Source organism: Emydura macquarii, unplaced genomic scaffold (genome assembly GCF_026122565.2).
Source record: "Emydura macquarii macquarii isolate MOO-44397 ecotype Brisbane River unplaced genomic scaffold, CSIRO-AGI_Emac_v2 contig_719, whole genome shotgun sequence".
NCBI classification, from domain to species: Eukaryota; Metazoa; Chordata; order Testudines; family Chelidae; genus Emydura; species Emydura macquarii.
In genome coordinates this window covers 9,880,719-9,902,161 of record NW_027130856.1, presented here as the reverse complement: position 1 = coordinate 9,902,161, position 21,443 = coordinate 9,880,719, and the positions used below count along the sequence as shown (strand labels likewise).

Here is a 21,443-nt window from a genome sequence, read left to right as displayed (position 1 = left end):
TACTAATAGTTCCACATTTCTGAGTAAAATATTTCCCATGGCCACCTATACTTTCATAGGAATGCTGATAGTGCTGTTTAAAAAAAAGAAAAAAAACCCCAACAAATCTTGGAAATTACTAGTGCTTTAGATCTTCAAAGCATCATATGACCATTAGGTAATTAATCAAAAATCCTCTGTGAGGTACGATTTCTTATCCCCTTTTTATAGCTGGAAAAAATAAGGCAGAAGTGCCTTCTCCATGGCCATTCAGGAAGTTCATGATAGAACAGGGGTTGGTATTCAGGAATGGGTGATACCCACTCCTGTGCTTATTTCTCCAGAATACGCACTGCCTCTCATTGAAATAGGTTGCTTCAGCCTCTTAACTGATTATAGCTGGTTTAAGGGATTTAAGTTTGTCTCCATGCTATGTTCTCACCCATCCAAAATAAGGCTTGTTTTATATCTGTGGCCAACCTAAAGCAAACAGATGTTATAAAGATTTCACTAGGTAATGTTTGTTCAGTGCTTTGATGTATAGCAACATGTATAGATGTAAAAGGCAGCATTTCCTAGTGGATAGAGTGTGGGCTGGCAATACAGGAGACCTGGGTTCTATTCCCAGCTCTGCTGTTGGCCTGCTGTGTGTCGTTGGGCAAGTCACCTCCCTTCGCTGTGCCTCAGTTTCCCCATCTGTAAAATGGGGATAACAATGAAAATTGTTATATAAGAGGTAGGTATTATTATTATTTTATTAAGAAGGCCAGAGGAGTCAGAAATCAGAATTGAACATGCTGAATGTCTGGTAGGGGAGGTGAGGGTATCAGATAAAAGTATAAATATGTGTCAACAAATATTCACAAATCAGAAATAATATTTAAATAAGCTGTGTATGTGTTCATGCACATGCATGTGTGGAGATGAGTATTTAAGGAATCGTGTTTCTCCCTAGCTCAGTTTTAAGGCGTTAGCTCTTTATGCCTCTATATAAAGTAATTCTAGTCTAGTGATAGTGTTCATTCTGTGTTATGCCAGCAAGTGAAGTAAAGTATTTGGGTGTGTTAACAGTTTAAAGCTCATTTGGAATCTGGAGACCTGGCAGGCTAAATCCCAGTATTTAACATTACTGTCCAGTGTCAGCTCTAAACTATCTGGGCAGATCTTCAGCTGCTGAAAATTGACATATATATGTCCACTGGCTCAATGGAGCCCCACTAATTTACAGCAGTTGAGGATCTTGCCCTCAGTGTTTAAATGGTTAGTGACTTCTGTGCAGAAGCACAATACTACTCCTGTCTTGAGCTGTATACCTTAATCTTGAAAAGCAAAAGGGTGAGATGCACGCAGAAAAGAACCAGAGTGAGTTCCAAAGAGGAGAACAGAAGTAAAGAGAAAGATACACACGAAGAAGAGACAGACTGAGAAGAGACTCTACTATGCAGGACGTCAGAATAGATGATATGGTGGTCCCTTCTGGCCTTAAACTTTATGACTCTATGATACTGAGGAAGATTAAAAATGGATGCACATAGAAAAAGGAAAAAGCACAACAGTAGTGCTCCAAAAGCATCTGGTAACTTGGTAACCCCCCTAAGTTTTTGGATTATGCAGGCAGCTCTAATAACTCATCCAGTTGGACTCTACTAACCAAATAAAAAGAAAATTAAAACATTATACAGTGACAAAAAAGTTCTGGGGTCTTGTGGCTAATATTTGCAGAAGGCTCGATTTTGTTAATGGAAATAAGATATTTGAACCAGATTCTCTTGTGGGTATCTGTCCCTCTGATAGTAGAGAGAGACCAGAAAGCAGCCCCATTTAACCATATGGGAATTCACCTGGCATATAGGAGGTGCAGAGTTGTCATGCCTGGCTCCTGTATCCCTTTCCTTTCTCTTCCCTGCCCCCGCCCCACTCCCTCTGGAGCCTGGACCTATATTGTCAAGTAGTGTCAGGTAGAACAACCTGGGGTCATAAAGCCATACAGGATCTGGCCCTTTGACTATAATTTCAGTATGAACCACAACTTTATTGTTACTAATTGATATTAATATAGTAGTAGCACCTAAAAGCCAAGCAGTTTTAGGCCCCCATTGTGCTGGACACTGTACAAATAGTTTCTGTCCCAGAGAGCTTTCAACCTAACAAACATAAGAGACATAACAGATGGATGAGAAAAACAAGCAGGCTGGGGAAACAAAAATAATTGGATGTGCACAGTTCTTAGCCAACTCACATACTGTAGATAATGTGACAAAACTGAAGCTGCTGTGTAATAATTTATTAATACTGTATATTGACCTAGTTATTGGGATGATCAGTGTAAGAATATTAGAGACAAGGTGGGTGAGGTAATATCTTTTATTAGTCCAGGAGACTGAGACACAGGGCCCCCTGTGCCTGAAGAAGTTAGGCCTTCCAAGATAACCATCAGGGATGGTAAGCCTTTAAATAAGGTAACATGCATGTAGACTGTTTTAAAAGCCCTTTTCTCTAAGTGCTTTGTTCCTACTGTTTAAAATAAACAATACTTTTGTGTTAAGGACTGTTTTGTCACTAAATACCACTGGTCACACATTCCTAAAGAAAAAACTTCAGGTGCCAGAACTTGCTCTGACCTGCTCTGTCAGCACAACTGATGCATTGAATACTATAGGGTTTGGTCTAAGAGTTGGAGAACTATGGAATTGCCCCTCAGGACAGTTGCATGCACCTTGCGTGATGCACTCAGAGAGAACAGAAAGGGAACAGAAGTGTAGCGAACCTCGTAACTGTGACAGATAAATAGCTAGAAAAATACAGACACAGAACGAATATTTGTCACTGATTCCAACTCAGGCCCTGCTCAATTCAGTCATCTACTAATTTCACCCAGCTGCTGCTCACTTCTTTTTCTCCACACACAGTGCAGATACCTCAGTGGCTCATAAGCATCATTTTAGACCTTTTTTGAGGTTTTTTTAATAAAACTAATAATGTTGTTGCTCTGCATTTGTTGTGAACGGAGAATCGTTTAGCATTCTTTATTTCAAGTTAACATTGTTTTTGCCTGGGAATAATTAATTGCACTTGGACAAACATCAGCATTTCATATACTAGACCAAATCTATCTGGCATTTCTTCTATCTGCAGATGACTTAACTGCCTAATAACCTGTTGTACATTCTTTGCTCTTGCCAGTGTAGTTGAGAACGGCCATTTCAAGTTGGCAACCTCAAGCACAGGAAAGAGACTAGTTATTACCATAACTGGGAGAAGTTCTTGAGGTTTCATGTTTGGTGCATGAATTACATTGTTTGTGATTGTCCTGTATGCATCACTGTCTCCTTCAGATTAATTAATTCACTGTGTTACATTCAAAGCCTCACTCTATAGTATGGTCTGTCTGTATGAGTAAACTTGTTGAAACTAGCAATTTCAGAGTGTAAAGCACTATGTTCTCTAGGATTGGGACTGAAGGTAGAGAGTTTGACGTGTATCTGTTAAGAAGGTAAAAGTAGCAGTTGTTGGTTAGTGGTCAGCTTTGAGAATCTTTGTGGAAAATCCCTCAGCAGTACTACTGTGCTCAGACTCCTCTGAGCAGTTAAAACACAGAGGAGAACCTACTGGGGAGAAAACATGAGTTTGGAAAGAGGTGTAATGTTACACAAGTTTAAACAAAAAACAAAAAACTTGGCAACTGCTGTGATACTAAATCAGTTAATAAAATGTATACTTTTTACTCCCAACTGTAAAAAACGGGATTGGTAACATTTAAATTGAAAGATGATTACTTAAGGACTTCTTTTGTGCTTTGTGTGCAGGTATATGTCTCGAGTCCATGGTATGCATCCAAAAGAGACCACACGTCAGCTGAGCTTAGCAGTGAAGGATGGTCTTATTGTTGAAACCTTGACTGTGGGATGTAAGGGATCAAAAGCTGGTATTGAACAAGAAGGATACTGGTTGCCAGGAGATGAGATTGTGAGTATAATATCTATGAGAAATTAAATCATGTTTGTTGACATGGAGCTTGTTTGAATTTCCATTAACAGTTACTTATAGATGAACTATTGATGTCACTTGTGAACAATGAAGTAATGTTTCACAAGCATGGTTTTACTATTTAAATCTTGCACTGAAAAGATATTTTATTAAAGTCCTCCCTGTTTCATAGAAATTCTGCCTTCGAGGGCTTTTCATCTGCTGCCATGGAACACTATTTGTGGCTTTACTCAGTTTTGCTCATTTACTTCTCTCTCTGACATAACTTCACCTCTCCTGTGGTCATATGTGGAGATTTTCAACACAGACTTTACTGGAGTCACTTTGACTCCTCTGACATCTTCAGATATCCAGAGTGATCTTTTTAAAAGATTGTATTTTAAAAAGGGAGTGTTGATTTGAGGGTGTCCTACTCTGAATCTGATGGGGGAAAATGAGTCCTTTTCAAGGAAAAGTTGTATTTATGTACCCTCAACCCAAAAATAATGCAACAATAACAAAAACTATGTTATACCAGATGTCTGGAAACAGTCTGGCAATCTATCATGATACACTATTTTAGCTATAGTCCTCCAAAAACTGGTTCAGGAGATGAATATGGTGACTAAATCTAATTAATCAGCTTGAAAGACTAGCTTGGCTGTTCATAGTATTTCTAATTTCCTGCCTACAAAAATTGCTGTGTTTTTAAAGAGAGGATGGCAAATGTGCAAAATATGAGATACATGCTGTTGTCTACTGTTATTCTGAATACCTTTCTTTTTATTTCTTAGCAATAGAGTAGCTTTAACGAATTATCAAAAGTCTCACAATAGCCACTGTCTTCATGGATCAGTCAAATGATTCTGAAACTTCTGCTACTTTGGTAGCAACAATTAACTAACATAAACTGGACAACCATGGAAGACCGTTGTGCAAATTCATAACAGGTCATCAGAGTTTCAGAGGCTATATCTTCACTGCAGAGTTAAGGCAAGTTATCTACACTTGAGTTAGTCAAATGAGAGTGGCCATACTGCAAAATAACACTGGAACTGCCCATAGTGATTGGATTAGCAGCACAAAGTGTTTGTGTTAGCAGTTGATGAGTTGTGCTAACTCGAGCTGTAGCCTATATCCCCTGACAGGTCAGTCAGCATGAGTTAAGGGTTTTGTGTGTGGATGGGAACAATCAAGTGAATTCAGCAGTAAAGATAAGCCCTACAGAGGGCTTGTAGGAGATATATTGACATGAAATGGAGCTGAATGTGTTAGAGGAATGACACACAAACACAGCCATGCTGATTGCTGTTCCGTTCAAAATACAGGAAGTAAAATATATCTTGGACAAACAGAAATGTCTTAGCAGTAGCTCCTGTAAATTGCTTAACATGCTGAATTTCCCTGACATCACTAGAAACTGAGGGCACTCAGACGTTGCAGTATCAAATTGTAAGAGTATGTCTGCACTGTGATAGAAGAATCACAGCATGGCTACAGCTGGCCTGGTCAGCTGACTCAGGCTCCTGGGGCTCGGGTTGCGGGGCTCTAAAATTGCAGGGCAGGTGTTCAGACTTGGTCTGGAGCCCAGGATCTCAGACCCTTCCCCCGCCTGGGGTCCTGGAGCCCAGGTTCCAACTTGAGCCCAAATGTCTACACTGCAATGTTATGGCTTTGCAGCCTGAGTCCTTTGAGCCTAAATCAGCTAACTTGGGCTCTGAGACTTGGTGCCATGGTTTTTTTTTTTTATTGCATTGTAGACATACCTTTAGAAACTAATCCAAAACCTGTTGCATTGACTCTGCATCACATCCAGTCAAAGTAAAGAAAAATTGTTTCAAGAAAACTCACTCCCAGATATAAAAAATTGCTTTATATGTCCTTTTAGCTATTACATTTTACAAGCTTTAGGCCTAAATTTAGGCACCTAAATCTACACAAAAGCACATAAATAAATGGTCTGAGCTTCAGAGATGCTGAACACCCACATGTCCCTCTTATTGAGGTGCCTAACTGTGGATAGATGTGGCTAACTCGAGGCAACCAAGTTAGAACATGATGGCCTTCGTGCGTAACGTAGACTGATCATTTTTCAAGTTAATAATAATAGTAATAATAATAAAACAAATCATACAGATTATGTAACAGCTACTATGCCTGGACAAAAAGCTTTGTTAACCTACAATATTAGTTTGCTCATCTGTATCAGTCTAATTGCTGTATCCTAATTGCTGACATAACAAACTCTTAATACAATAACAAACATAACAAAATCTTAATAATGTTATGTCAATGATCTGGTTACTATCTGAAAGGGTTAAATGGTCTAAGATACCATTCTTGAAGGGTCACAGATCAATGGTTCACAGCTTCAAGGGTACTCTCTGAAGTTTTATGGAGCTGTGTTAACATAACACTTTAAACAAACTTCAGTGCATTTAGAAACACTGTGCAAAAGACCTGAAATGGATCTGTCAAGATACAAAAGGCAGGCTGTGGTCATGGGGAGGCTTTTGCTTCAGAGGTGACCTTTTTGAGGTAATGTTTCAAAAAGAAATATAAAGAACTTTTATTAAAATGACACTAGTGTTCTGAAAAACTGACAAGAACAAGGAAATTCAGATTTAAAAGTGAATGAAAAATGTTCTGTCTCATATATTTATATATATAAAATATATAGATATGTATATAAAACAAATTTATTTAAGATCCCAAATCAATAATAAAAGAAGCATAATTCAATTAACAACATTTCTAAAGGTTGGTACCTACAACAAATTAATCATGTGAAGGGGATAATTGCACATGTAATGCCACGATATGTCAATTACCCATTTAGCTTGCTGGCTCAGCATCCATGCAAATGGTGTGGGTCTAACATAGTTATCAGCTTTTCAAAATGTATCCTCATTTTACACATTAATACAGTTGTAAACAAAAAGTAGTTGATAATTATTTCCTCATTTACTTATTTGCCAGGATCTTAGTTCAGAAATCTGCATTTCCACTGCTACAGTTGGTGACACTAATCCCTAATTCAATGTAGCTCCTTGCCTTGTGTTAGGCACCAATGTGGTCATCACCTTGTGCAGAAGAAATGTGGAACTCTGAATTCAGGTAACAGTGGTTTACAGTTCACTACTAAAACATTATTTCTATTCTTAACACAAGTGACTGGTAAGTAATATTATGTGCTCTTCTCAGTCCTAGACACAACAGGCAGTGGTAAGAATGGTGGTAACACATAATATACATATAATATACTTTTCTACATCACAGTGGTGTTGAGGATTATTTATTTAAAATGCTTTGAAATCCTCAAGTGAAAAGTGCAAAGCTAAATGCAAAGTAAGCACATTATTTGTTATTAACAAGACTGAGTTTTCTTGCTTTTGTTGATTTAAGAAACATTTTGACATTAGTTTAAATCCTTAACAATAGTAGTTCCAGTGATTTAGTTACTGTCAATGGATAACGCAACATGGAAACACAATTCTTGGCCGAAAAGAATTAATGAATATTCTTAAATATTAATTTAGTTAGTCAGTGAATTTTGTTTGTTCATATCCTAAAAAGATAGTGGTCTGTACCATCCCTGGTGTGTCACTTTGAAGTCAATGGAATTACACCAGAAATACATTTTGCTAGTTGATTCAAGATAAGGTTCTTAAAAATGATGTGCCATGCTTATTAAAAAGCCACACTTTTTACTGAGGAGTTAAAGTAATTCATAAAGGTCATACACATTTTGTGAATTTCCTACAAATGGTTTTCATAGAGACTATTCTTAATGTGTTAAATGTTATCTCTCTTCTATAGGGTTAAAGTTTTAAGACCAAACTGGCCAACAGAGAGGGATTCTCAATTAAAAAATAAAGTTACATTTATTCATAAAGCCAGACAATACTATTTCTTACCTTAAAATGGAGATGTGTTATTGGGGAAGGTCTGGTTTGTGCACTTGCCTGGCAAATGCAGCTCAGTTCACACCACTACAGTATCTTGTAATGGCCAGATCATCTGGTAGTGTGAATAGGGAAGGCCCCACAGTTGGTTGTTGTGTTTGTGCCATTTCTCTGCCGCACAGACAGCGGACGCATGAAAAAGGCAATGGTCTTGAAATGTCACTGTTTTTTATAAAGGGTACTGGCTGGCTGATTGTGCTCAGATAATTGCTGCTCCAGCAGATGGAGACAGCTCTCTTGGCTTGCTAAACCTGCTTTTTCTGGTCGTCTTTTCTCAGAAATTGATCCCCCGCAAGTGTGACATGGCATGAAATCATTTTGTCCTTTTCTGAACATTCAGCCCTCCCTCCACACCTCAAAAACACTCCCCTCACACCTTTTCCTTCCTGTCAGTGTGTGTTAGTTTAATGTGGCGTGCTTTTGGGGGGGGAGGCAGCTCACTAGCCTCAGTGTTTCAAGCATACAATAGGAAACTGAAAACCATGAGATTTCCTCATGTACAAATGCATGCAGATTGCTCTCTCCCTTCTGGGCTTTTCTGGCATTTGAAATAAATATTGAAATCATATGTTTGTATCTGGAAAATCATGTTACTTATTCAAAGTGACTTCAGATAATTTGGGGTCTTGAGTAAGCTGAGACAAGATCAAATTCTTGAATCTCCCTCTTCTCTCCTGGCCATCACTTTCACAGCTGCAATGGCCAATTGCTGTAGCATTGAAAAAAGCCCTGAGATTTTCCAGGCACTTCTGAGGGTCTGAGGAAACCCCCAACAACTTGATCTTTAGGCCAAATGCTTACGGGTAAGGTAGTATCATTTCTTGCCATGTCACACTGTCAGGGATCGGTTTCTGAGAAAAGAGGACTCCAGTTGTGACCTTGGATGGAGCAGAGACCATCCTACTTGCCAAGCCTAAAATTGCTTTAGTTGTTCACAGTGGGCCTGCGCTGGGACTGGTCAAAGCCTTCCTGTTGGACTGGCTATAGCACTCAGTACCTCTGCTAATGTGCGGGTGGTTCTGGTTAGTACTCGCCACAGAAAGGGGCAGCACAGAAAGGGGACTGAGCCTGTTGTTCGGCAGGATGCAGTCTTCTTTAGACTCTCTTTCCTGAATGCTAGATTGTAACTAGACCTCCACCCACCTTGGGGCCAGATTCAGTTCTCAGCTACCTACAATGTTCTTTTAGAACTTAGATAGTGAAAGTGAAAGCATAAGCTAATTCTGATCCAGGCAACCTTGGTTGCAGCATGGGTGTGCTTTCAGTTGCATGTGCCTCGCTACCTTACTGACTTGTCTAGAACTACTGCTATAGTCATGTTCTTATTTTGATTTTGGCTTCTTAGTCTGGTGATTGCAGAATATCCACTACTCTGACTAGATGGTGGCCACTAGGAACAGGATCTTTTCTGGGGAGGACCCACTTGCGATATAATGTATCACATGGCTGCCCATTATTGCTAGAGACAGGCTCCCAAGCAACTTGTTAGAAGAATGATTTTTATATTCAGTTCACCATTTCAGCCACGAGCAGAAGGACAATATGAAATGGTTATCCAGACAGACAATGCCACCAGCATTGAATGCAGCAATAGTTAAGAGGATTTGAAGACAAGAAGCATGTCACCCAAAGTCAGTCACAGTCATCTTGTGGGTTGCAAGGAATTTCCTGTTCCTCTAAACCATCTCTGTTTTCTGGAATCTGAAGTCCTGGGTGGGACTAGCTGATCTGAAGCCAGATATAGTCATGGGAATGGTATCTGCAGAAGTCAGAATTCCTCCTGTTTACAGCAAATGGGGAATTCTTGAGGTGGAAACTTTCCATATGGCTTCTCAGTTAAAAGGGAAAATAGAGATCTTCACATTTGTACATTTGGTAACTTGAAGTGTGGATGTTCTCAATCACTCTTGGAAGTTCAATTTAGCATGTGTCTTCATCTCCTTTCCCTGATTGGCAAAATCTTTCAGAAAACTATGAAGTTCAGGCCAAGTCTCATCTAACAGCTCTGAAGTAGCACAGAGATCTGGGATTCTGGAGTTGTTGAATCTCTCTCTAGACCATTGTCTGTCTTTTCATCACGTAAGACCTTCTGAACGAGGGCTTAATTTGCCAGAAGGATCTTAGCCACATTGGTCTAGTGTGCCTGACAAGGCAGAGATTTTCCAAGTAGGTGATTTCCATGCTATTGCAAGTGCAAAAGAAATGTACACTTCTGCTTAGTGCTGAGCCTGGAGCATTTTCATAGACTCAAGGATAGGAAGTTAAATACTTCTAGATGTGACATTCCTGACATATGTGCCTTTGAGGATGAGCTGGTTAAAGGCATGAACATCAGCTCTCAGAGTATCCAAGCATCAGCCATTTTGGCTTTCAGAAGCAAGGTAGAACTCTGTGAATTCTTACCTCATGTGGAAGATATTTTAGAATTGTTGATACTCTAAAGCCAAGACCCACTCCCTTTTAGGCATGCAGGACCTTAGCATGGAGCTAAACACAGACACAGGTGCCCCTTCTGAACCCTTGAGAGAGGTTTCAAGGAAAGCCTTCAACCTTAAAACTGCCTTTCCAATGGCCATCCATTCTTCCAGGAAAGTGGAGGAACATTGAGCCCTCCAGTACAGGGATCCCTACCTGGTATTTCATCAGGATAACGTACAGTAAAGAGTAAGCCTATTCTCTTTTTCCTTTCCAGATTGTTTCCCCTTTCCATTTGGTTTAAGAGTGTTTCCTTTCCTTATTGTGTCCATTCCCACAACACAGTAAAGAAAGTGCCTGCACATAATCAGCTATGTGTATATATCTGAAGAAATTTTAGGAAAAATTCAACAGCCTCTGAAGTTTCAGTGCCATGTTGGACTTGAGATTGTGTAAAGGAAGCACACACTGCTGGAAGTTCTTCCTTCTATCATGAATCGTTCTAGACCCCTTAGGCTGAGCGAGTAGGTGTTTTCTCTGTAAAACTGTGTAAGACATCTTCCTGAGCATCTGCTTCTTTCGGCTTTGGAAACTGCTTTTAGTAGGTTGATCCTGCATGTTGTAATTTGTTAGTGTTTCTCATTTTTTCTTGAAAATTGATATCCACTGTCTCTGTCCTGGAGTTGCAGTCTGGTGTTGAAGTTCCAGTGTCCCCTGGGGTCTCTGTGCTAGTTTAGAGGGACTTTGGAAAATGATAGTTACTTGTTGATTTGAGAATAGATTTTTCAAACTGATACATGAGGATGTAACCATGTGACTTCGGTTGACATTAATGACTGTTACATGGCTCAGTTATTTATGTACTTGTTCGGAAGATGTGCATCTTGGTTTCTTCCTTTGTGCCAGTCCAGACGCCCTACTTTGTTTTTACTCTGTTTGTGGAGCTGGGACTCCATACATTTCTGAGAGTGATGTATCTTAACATAATATTATGCTGGAGGCTGGGTGAAACCTCACTAAAGCTGGAGTGCCCTTGAATGGCTGCCCTTGATTCAGGATAAATATAAAAAGCGGTTAAACTCCTTTATGTAATAGATATTTTAAACAATAGGAGCTACCACCCAAAACTTAGGCCACATGGAAGGCCAGTCAGAAATCTGAACTATGTGGTTGGAGGGGTTTGACTGAGGGCTGAATGGGTATTGTTTGAAGCAGCTGTGTGTATGAGGAAAGCAGCAGAAACACCATAGAAGCACACAAAGACGGCAGCAAGGAATCTCCAGAGACAGCGAGAGAAGCACTTGTAGCGTGACCCAGAAGAAAAGCTGTGTGACAGAGCTTTAGGTAGAGTGCTGGATGGAAAGAAGCTTGGAACTGCAAGCAAAGAAACTGTCTCCTGTTGTTTGATTCCTTTTGTGTTTAGGGAAACAGGATCTTATGTACATTCTTTTTAAACAAACAGGATTGCACCAAAGAAATACCTGATTCCATCATCAAATACCTGACACCATCATCATCTCCTCATAATGGAAACAGTCAGCAAGATACTTCAGTTACACTAACCACTTGGGTCAACAGGGGTAGCAATAATTTGTATGGCTTGGGACATCTATGACAGAGCAGGATCAACCAGCAGGGTCCCTTTATAGGGAAGTTTCATCATTAGAGATTTGTTTTTTCTTTTTTTTTCTTCTTCTCTCTATTTGCTGATTGAATCACTTGTACCTGCTGTCTGGGTTAACATTAAAGGACTTGGGGAAATCAAATTAACAGGTAAGAAATTACCAATGTTAATAAAATATACTGATTGTGTGAAGGAGAGGTGACCCCTTTCAACAAAAATCTCCGCAGAATGGGGTAACCGCACATTGTTTTCTTATTACAGCTTCATCTAAAAGCTTAGTACCAGAGTGATTATGGCCAAATACTAGGTCTGTGCCTTTTGTATTAATTCACTATTTTGTTTCATACACAGTTTGTTGTAATTATGGCCGCTTTTTCTCTTGGCTCACTAATATATGGAAGTGGCCTAATAGTTACAATAGTGATGTCTGGTTACTGTTAATTTTACTTTCAGTATATACTACACATCTCCTACTTAAAGGTATGTTAATTCTACCAGAGATTGACACATTATCCAAATTACAGATTACCTATTTCACTTATAACTAAATAAATATCCTTTCGTAATGAGCAAGCATTTCTCTCCCATGTACATTTGCCTTATAATGAACATTTTCTTTATACACTGAAAGTTATTCTGACCATGACAACAAATGTATACTTTATTCAATAGAAAAGGCTAAGGCATGCTGACTCATTCTGGTCCCTTGGGTTTATCTACATTTAAAATGTCAAATGTTCTGGATAGCCTGACTTTTTTTGATCCATGTTATTTTTCTGGGGTTCAGGTGTACATTTATATATTTGCATTAAGAAAGACACCAAGGCCTATGTAAGAGAGTTCACATGAAAGTGAATCCACCCACTGGTCATCCCGTGTGCCAAACCCTGCATCTTGCTAGGATTGCCTCCCTTTAAGGTGCCGAGGAACCTTAGCTCCTGTTGACTTCACTGCAAAGTCACCTTTAAGATGTATTCAAATAATTTGAATATAAAATATCAGTGCGAGAGTAACAGAACACCACACCATCCCATCTAATTCTGCCTAGCATAATATAATCTTTGCCTATTAAATATGGCCTGCAAAACAATCATTTGCTGCCCTGGTAATGCAGGTGTCTACAAGTCCATGAAGAGCTGAATAAAATGAGCTTTCTGCCATATCAAAGCTATGTAACTTTGCTGCCAAATCAGTTCCCTCTTGGGGGTCTGTGTTCAGTCAGTGGGTGCCAGTGAACTAGTGAACTTGAGCAGGGGGGCAGCTGCTGAATGGGGATTCCCTTTTTCTATTAGTGCAATGACCCAGGAGATTCCCTTGCTACTCATAAGAAAAAAAATCTTGGCAAATTGTGTCCTTGCCGTGGAGTTCTGGTTCATTCCAAATGGTCCCCATGAATTTGTATCACCTTGTCTTTCATAAGTAGATCAAAAGAACTGTGAATGTTATTTGTAAAGTGATAATACAACTACTGCTAATACACAGTAAATAAGGCACTTCTCTAATTTGCCAAAGAATTGACACCAGTACAGTAAATTATATGATGTGACATGCTTGTTTTTCCCCATGCCCCTTCAGTTTTCATATCTGAGTGAGCATTTTATTCCCTCTAACATTCTTGGAGATGTCAGAGATTCCATGCTGCTGGGTTTGGGGGTTTTTTGTTTTGTTTTGGGGTTTTTTTCCCCCTAAAATAATGTAAGTGCATGGGACAGTTTCTGGTAGCACACTAAAATGTGATGAAAATGCTATTAGATAAGATAGTATGAAAAATTTGTTGGAAGAAATGTATGTAAACAGATGGTAGAAGTGACTATATGATTTCCCCATCACCATGTTTGAATTCCTTCTAGACTGTGTATATCCTGATAATCAGATGGATTACAGTATAGATACCAAGATGTTTTGTTTTTTTATTTTGAAAGGCCTACAGTATGCAGCCTTTCTCCCGGACAACAGCAAATAACAAGGTGAACAACTTTTGCACTATGTGGTCTTGAATTATGTTCTTTTTTTTTGTTATTTTCTTCTACATTTCTATCTTCCATTAGGATAGTTTAGATTACTGCATCTTATTTTTAGAGTTATTTTATTTATCACACCATTATCATCCTTATCACTTCCAGATCTGAGTTTAGCCAACACTGTGTACTTATAGTTTTTTTTTTTTTTTTTTCTCGGCAGCTGGAAGTGGTTACTCACGTGTTAAACTTCAAGCTGTGTAGTTGCAATGGTGACCCCTTTAATCAGTCATTTTCGGAGTGGGTGATGACACCTGGTGGTATACTTTGTAAATGCAGACTTAGCTGTGTTTGTTCTTGGCTCTATTTTAAGAACTTGAAGGTGTTGTCACAAGAACACTGGCAGTCAGACTTTATTTAAATAATTCTAGTTTCCTGCAAGAGAAATATGTTGGGGGCCAGATTCTGCTTCCATTCACTGCCATACAAACCAACTGAAGACAATGAGCCTTCACTGCTGTGAAGGAGGAGAATTTATTTCTGTAAGTTGAGGTTGAACCCAATAGTGTAGTTTTCACACAGGACCATTTTGCCTTTTATTTACTTATTTATGCTTAAGATAATGAATACTGTGCATAAAAATGAGCTTTATTTTATATATATATATATATATATATACATGCACCTTACGTACTTCAGTTAACTGAAATTACCTTCCATGAAAAGGATGAGAAGTACGCTGAAATTTGTTTTCAAAACCCTATAGTAGGAATGCTACTATCTGCTGCAGTTTTATTTTAAGGTCATACATGATTTTTGGCTTGGCTATATCCTTTTTCTTCCCAGCAAATGTATTTGACCATGGTCATAAAACCCTGCATCCAACTGCCAATACATTTCCACATAAGTGGCACATCTGGAATATACTAGAGTATCTTTGAATAATCATTACAAAATTGTGAACTGCCTAATCATATGGTAAAGTACCTTCCCATCAGTAGCCACAGCAAATGGCCTTGAGTCATCTTGATTTTTATTTAGCAAATCTTTGATCAAAAAGCTAATTCTCTCTCTTTCTTAGTTGGCCTTCTTGCTATGGCTGAAGTTCTGCAAAGTTACATAAAGAGGAATAGTATTATAGTAAATGGGAAATGAACCCAAGATGTTTCATCTTGATATCAGTTTGTTAGTGCAGTAGCAAATCAAATACAGCTATTCATATATTTTAGTTGTATCTAAACTATTCTGAAGAAAGAACTCTGACGTATATTGCTATTGTACTTTGCTTGGAGGGGCTTGGTAAAGTGAGTGTACTGTATGTAGACGTTGTAACAAAATCTAGTTTATCAGAGCTGAGGTCCACTAATTTTCAAAATTAGATCCAGTGAATAAAAAAGATAGTCTTATTACATCCTGAGCAACAGATATGGACAGCATATTAATATTTTCATCCCCAAGGTTCTGAGTTCAAAGAGAATTTGGTGAAGGTTAAAAAAACTATTGTCCTGTTATATTGGCATTAATACTATGTATTCTGGGGTGTAGGAGACCTGGGTTTGGGATAACCATTGCGTCCAAAGGTGTTTTCTGCTCAGGTGTGTCATGGAGACAATACAGTTACTCTTCAGGGACAAGGAAATGGTGACTGCCACTTGCTGTATAAGCATTTCTTACTTAGCAACAATGGAGGTACTGTGTTGGAGGAGGTCACTCACATGCAAGGAGTAAAGTGGCAGTAGTTTCCAGGCATGGAAAAATGGAGTGGGGATTCTCAGGATTCTGGACCAGCCTTGGTCGGACTAGATGTGGTGAGAACATCTTTTCCAGCAGTTGATGGGAAATACTAGGACCACCTCCACAAGATGAGGTTTAAAATAATTTGATCAGAGTAATTCCTTCAAAGAAATGAAAATCAATTGAAAAGTGCAGTGTTTGCCATTAAAAGGAATCCGAGTACTATCTGTGCTTTGGAAGTTATTTTCTTTTCTAAGTATAGGGAAAACTGTGGCACTTCAGATAACATTGGCAAATGTAAACATTTAATAGTGATCACTGGAAATTCTGTCTGTAGTTTAGTATTGTAGACTCCTAGGGCTAAATTTGCCTCCAGTCACATGCATGGTGCTCTCATTGACTTCAGTGAGGGTTACACACATGTATCAGAGGTCAGAATTCAGCAGTTGAGGCTAAATTTTCAATGAATAATGTATCAAAGCACATCTGTATATCAGTAGAATCATATTCTTTATATTCCAGGCAGTACTCCAGAAATAATCCTAGTAATGTCCAGCACTGCAGATAAAACTTTTTTTTCTTTCTGAATTGTATAGGGATGGCTCATCAGAAAATTTTATTTAACTAATAGGTTCATCATTTTATTCATTCTTGGTAATTCACACTTTAGAACTGAAAACTTGTAATTTCTAATAGCGTAAGGCACCACACTTCAGTAATTAATGTTAGAAAATACACCACATCCATGGAAAGGGAAAAGAGAACACTGATCTGCGATTTGTTATGGTGCAGTGCTAAGCACAAATGTTTGTTTGGATAGTCTAACAGTTAAGTATCTTAAATAAAAGTTTAATAGGTTATATCAAGACTAGAACAGAAAAAAAAAAAAATTATTGTGGATATTTTTAATAAATAGTTTGGGATGTAGCTCATTTTGGGGTTTGTGTTAGTAACCAGACATTAAAAGAAATAAAGCCTAGCATTCATATAATGTTTAAGTTATAGCGTGTTACATTAATGTAGCTCTTCAGAATGTAGGTTTTTATTACTGGTTTTTAAACACAAATGAGGTACAGTACACTTCTTTAAATGTTTATAATGTCTAACTGCTGCTGGACTTTAAGAAGTATCAATTTTGTTCTTAGTTGCTGCAGATAATGACAATATCATGCCAAATTATTTTGTATTTTTTGTAGGACTGGGAAACAGAAAATCATGACTGGTATTGTTTTGAATGCCATTTGCCTGGAGAGGTGTTGATATGTGACCTGTGTTTTCGTGTGTATCATTCCAAGTGTTTGTCTGATGAGTTCAGGCTTAGAGACAGCAGTAGTCACTGGCAGTGCCCAGTTTGCAGGGTGAGTACCTATGAGCTTTAATGTGCTGATTAGAAGGTTGATATTCATTAATAGTTTCATTAAGGTGGCACAGATAGTCTGGCCAGGTTAATGGATTAAGTATTGACTATCGAAACGATACATCCATAATGTATCTGTACAAAGATTCCAACATACTGTGTATATAGATGACTACTTTTTTGAAGACTCCAGGAAGTTGGTATAATACTAAAACAAATACAATGCTTCCTCACTATAAGCCTTTCTGGTATTTCTGAATGCTACTTGGTACTGTGGTTTTCAGCACTAAGAAGTTAATTAATTCTGTATAAGCATCTTGCAGTGAAGTATATAATTCATATTTATAGGAAGGTTTCACTGTATTTAGACAGAACTTCTATATCTTCAGTACTACCTCTTTTGTGCCCATTAAATATTTTGAATTGCACCCTGTCCACTTATATCAGATCCTGAAGTAGCTTCTGCTGTTGTTGATATATGATCTGTGGGAAGAGGGAATGGAAATGAAAACTATATCTTTTGGTAAAGACCAAATGGAATAGTCAGGTAGGTATTTAGGTAGCTTTCATAATTCTATTTATTCATTTTTTCCCATTAACTTTTATTTATTTATAGGAATGCATACAGTATACTGTGTTGGAGTGTGTATAGAAAAGTGTGTATGTCTGAGTGTAATGTGTGATTGCAGTATATTATGGAAATCTTTATCATGAGTGTATAAAAATAAAAGTGTATAAAATAAAAAGCATTTTTTTATTTTATTCATGGTCATTTTAAATGTAGTGTATTTTTCTGTACCATAATGTGATATGTTTGCAGTTTAATGATCATGTTATTAAGGCTTTTACTTTATTGGAATAAAATTATACTTTATAAAAATCAGAGGCAGCTTCCAAAAATATGGGATGAAATCCTGGCTCTATTGAAGTCAGCAAGAGTGTTCCCATTGGCTTCAGTAGAGCCAGGATTTCACCCAGAGCCTCTACATATTACTTTTCTTTTTAAAGGTTTTGTCCTTGTGAGCATGGTGGAAGGAGAGTAGTTTTTTATGTGCACTGCAAGAATGACCAAAAATGTTTTCTACATTCCATTAGGCAAAACTAAACATTCAAATCATGCTGTTGTTCACTGGCACCTGGCCTTGAATCAGCCAGATGCATCCACTCACCGTTTGTATTCCTGCATATGCTCCAGGAGTGGGGCGTAAAGGGCATGTTCTGAGCCTTAATTAAGTGGAAGGAAAACTATATCTGAATTCTTAAAAGAGGAACAACTGGTGCAGTAAGACATTGCTAGTTACTCTCTCGCCTTGGAATGTTGAAAGCAAGATTAGATTCCCTAGACGTAGGTTTAGAACCAGATCTTATACAGTGAGCCAGCCCTGAGATTGTCTCAGCAGCCAGGGATGTGGGTGGCCACTCTCTTTGTGCTGCAGAGAAGCTGTTGGAGACCACATAGTTACTGGGGTTGCTTCTTTTAAAAGTCAAGCACATTTCTCTTATTTCTGACTTGACAGTCATGTGGATGCTAATTGTAAAAAAAGCAACAGTTTCTGATTCATTGAGTCAGGGCAAACCAAGAACTTCAGGAAGTGTAAGGTAACCAAGGCAGCATAAATAAAGGAGTGGAATGGAAAGAGAGGCAGGGAAAGATGGGTAAGAGTAATAAAAGATAAAAGCATGTTAATACTTTCCATATGAACATACAAAGTGTATCCCCAAAATGCCATTTGCCTGTAGAGGACTGTATATTCTGCACTACTGAGCATTTAATTTCACCACTTAGGGAAATGCAACCCAGAGCCATTCTACAATCCTTGGAATTTTTAAATAGGTCTTGTAAATCACTGTTGATGCACATAACAGAAACTTACATAACTCCCAGATGCAGTTAAAATTAGACATACTAGTCCAAATCCTGAACTCCACTCCAGCTCTGAGTTTGCTTTAAGTTATAGCTGGGGGCCAGGAGAGTACAAAAATGACTTAAAGCCACCTTCTTCCCCCTTTCAGATGCTGTGATATGAGCTCTGTCACATCAAAGGATCTGGTTCACTATCCAATATATTCAAATAGATGGGGCAGCCAGTTTTGAGATTAATATTACTTTTATCCTGGAATCTTGAAATCCATTAGTTTATGCTGATGATATTAAACAAACATTTGCCTTCAAGAAAATATTGTGAAACTCATCCTCCCTTCCATGTATGCTGTACACTTGTGCATAGTGGTCCATTTTTCGTCTCCCAGAGAACACGTTTATTGGCCTTTGTGATTCATTCATTTTCTGACCCAGAGATCCTGCAGCTCACTCACTGGCACAGGTTGACTATCCATTTGTAATGCGGATCCCACTACCCCCTCCCCCAACACCATTGCTTGCTTGCCTGCTTGCTTTCTGGTTAACCAGACTCACTTCCCACCCACCTCAATTCTGCAGCAGAGGACTAGTGGGTCCTCTGCAGACTCTGGAGGTAAGAGGGAGCTTGAATTGCTGTCCGGTTCCTCACACCTGACCACAGGTTTGGCGGCTGTTCTGTGTTTTACAGCCATCTCCAGCAGGTGATTCTCTATTCTAATTTAATTTTAAAACGGAGAGAGAGAGAATCCTCAAAATCATAATAGTTTCGAGTGTCCTGGCTGATTTCCAAAAGACATAACAGAGCTTAACTATCTTGTGAAAGGGCATTTTGCATTGCCAGCAGTAAATGTATATAGTCAAGAAAAATATTAGCGGGTACAAAAAGATATGCATGTCTGATAATATTTTACTCTAATACCAGCACACAATATCTTTCACATCCAAGGATCTCACAGCTCTTTATAAAAGGTGAAGGGAAAGTGTGTTGAGAAATAATCTAAGAACACTTCATTCTTATGTAGAGGTTTCCCATGTAATGCTGCCCAGGTCACTGAGTCTTTGGACTGTTCATCACACAGTTGCTGGGCGTGGTAGTTCACTCAGCCAGTGCAGCTTTATTTTGCCCACCCGCTTACTCCAGAAACATTTTACAAAGGACACTGTCAAGGATTTTTCATAATTTTAAAATATTTTCCCTCCACAATGTTTATAACAGTTCCTTGGAAGCTTGGCTCTGGCATTTGGTTTTTTTCCATCAAGTGCTAAGCTTCTGGCTCTTCTGTTTTTAAAGGACCAATGTGAACATTTGGGATAATACTGCATAGCTTTCAGCATTGGTAAAAGGGTATAGAGTCAGGCACAGGTTCAAATCCAACCCAGGTTGGTGGTGACTGGAAATTGTCATTGACTACTGACTAATCATTGTTTATGTTGGTGCTCTCAGCCCAGTTTTCGGTAGATAGGTCACAACAGATGTGTGTGAAGATCACATGAGCCTTTCACCTGTATCAAAATGGTCCTTCCAGCACAGGGTTAAGGCATATTGGTGAGTCAGTGGGGGACATGGGAAGGTTGCAGTGATGTTGCTTCCTGGTGGATAGATAAAAGGAAGAATTTAATTTTCCACTGCTGATAACTTGGCACCTATCAGGTGAACTAAAAAGAAAATAATACCAGAAAAAGTACTGAATTGTTTGTTTTGGAAAAATAGATGCATGCAAAGATTACATGGACTTCCTAAATAGAAGACAAAAAATAGGTCAACTTTTGAGTGTTACCAACTGTGATCATGTCTTTTTAAGATTTTCTTAAGAAACAAAGAGAAGATGGAAAGACAGGATGATTCAAGGTATTAAGTAAAATGTCACACATGCAAACACCTGGGGTTAGATTTGACCTGGCTAGATTTGGCCTCAACTAGATCCGAGTGCATTCTTATTCATCTCATCATAATAATTTGCATCTTTCATCCAAGAGCTTTCCAATTAAGACTTGCAGCAGTCCAATGAAGTAGGTAAGCATCTTTATAGAGAGGTAATGAGCACAGAGAGGTTAAGATACTAAATACTAGGGTGATTTATATTCTGTAATTTGGTTAACTTTTTCTAGGGCTCAGTAGTGTGAAGCACTTCATGGAATATATAGAAAGACAGCATCCCCACTGTTACCAATCTACATTTTAGACATAGTATGTCCAGAAAGTAAGAGGCATAGAAGGATGAGGGTTCTAGCAGTGTAATAACTCAATTACTCAGGTTTGATTTGTGCAGATTGTGGTGGTCACACAAGATTATTTTGTTTAATATAAAATAAGAGTGATGAAAGATGAAAATAGAGAATATTATTCATTCATTGATTGTGGACATCGTGGAAGAGAAGAGGTCTCATTAGTGTAAAAGGTAACTGCCTAGCCGACAGGGTCTGGAAGACATTCTGTACATGGGGGTTGGAATGATTGGACAAGTGGGGTTTGGAGGCAACACAATCGGAGACAACACTGGGCAAGTATAATACAGAGTTAAGGGACTTGCCAAATCGGTGGCAGAGCAGGAAAGAGATCTCAGGAGCCCTGATTCCCAGCCCC

General features: G+C 38.6%; 1 protein-coding gene across 8 annotated transcripts in view; it reads left to right on the top strand.

Moving 5' to 3' along the window:
- The window catches only part of ZMYND11 (zinc finger MYND-type containing 11), a 135,060-nt gene that overhangs the window by 86,115 nt on the left and 27,502 nt on the right, over positions 1-21,443 (top strand). For 5 of the 8 annotated variants that reach the window (XM_067542684.1, XM_067542683.1, XM_067542681.1 and 2 more), the window contains 3 exons: positions 3,786-3,945; positions 13,872-13,916; positions 16,838-16,999. In XM_067542684.1, coding sequence (XP_067398785.1) covers positions 3,786-3,945; positions 13,872-13,916; positions 16,838-16,999 — 367 coding nt within the window. The remainder of the gene's footprint in view (positions 1-3,785; positions 3,946-13,871; positions 13,917-16,837; positions 17,000-21,443) is intronic. The other 3 variants (XM_067542686.1, XM_067542687.1, XM_067542688.1) reach the window with 3 other exon arrangements.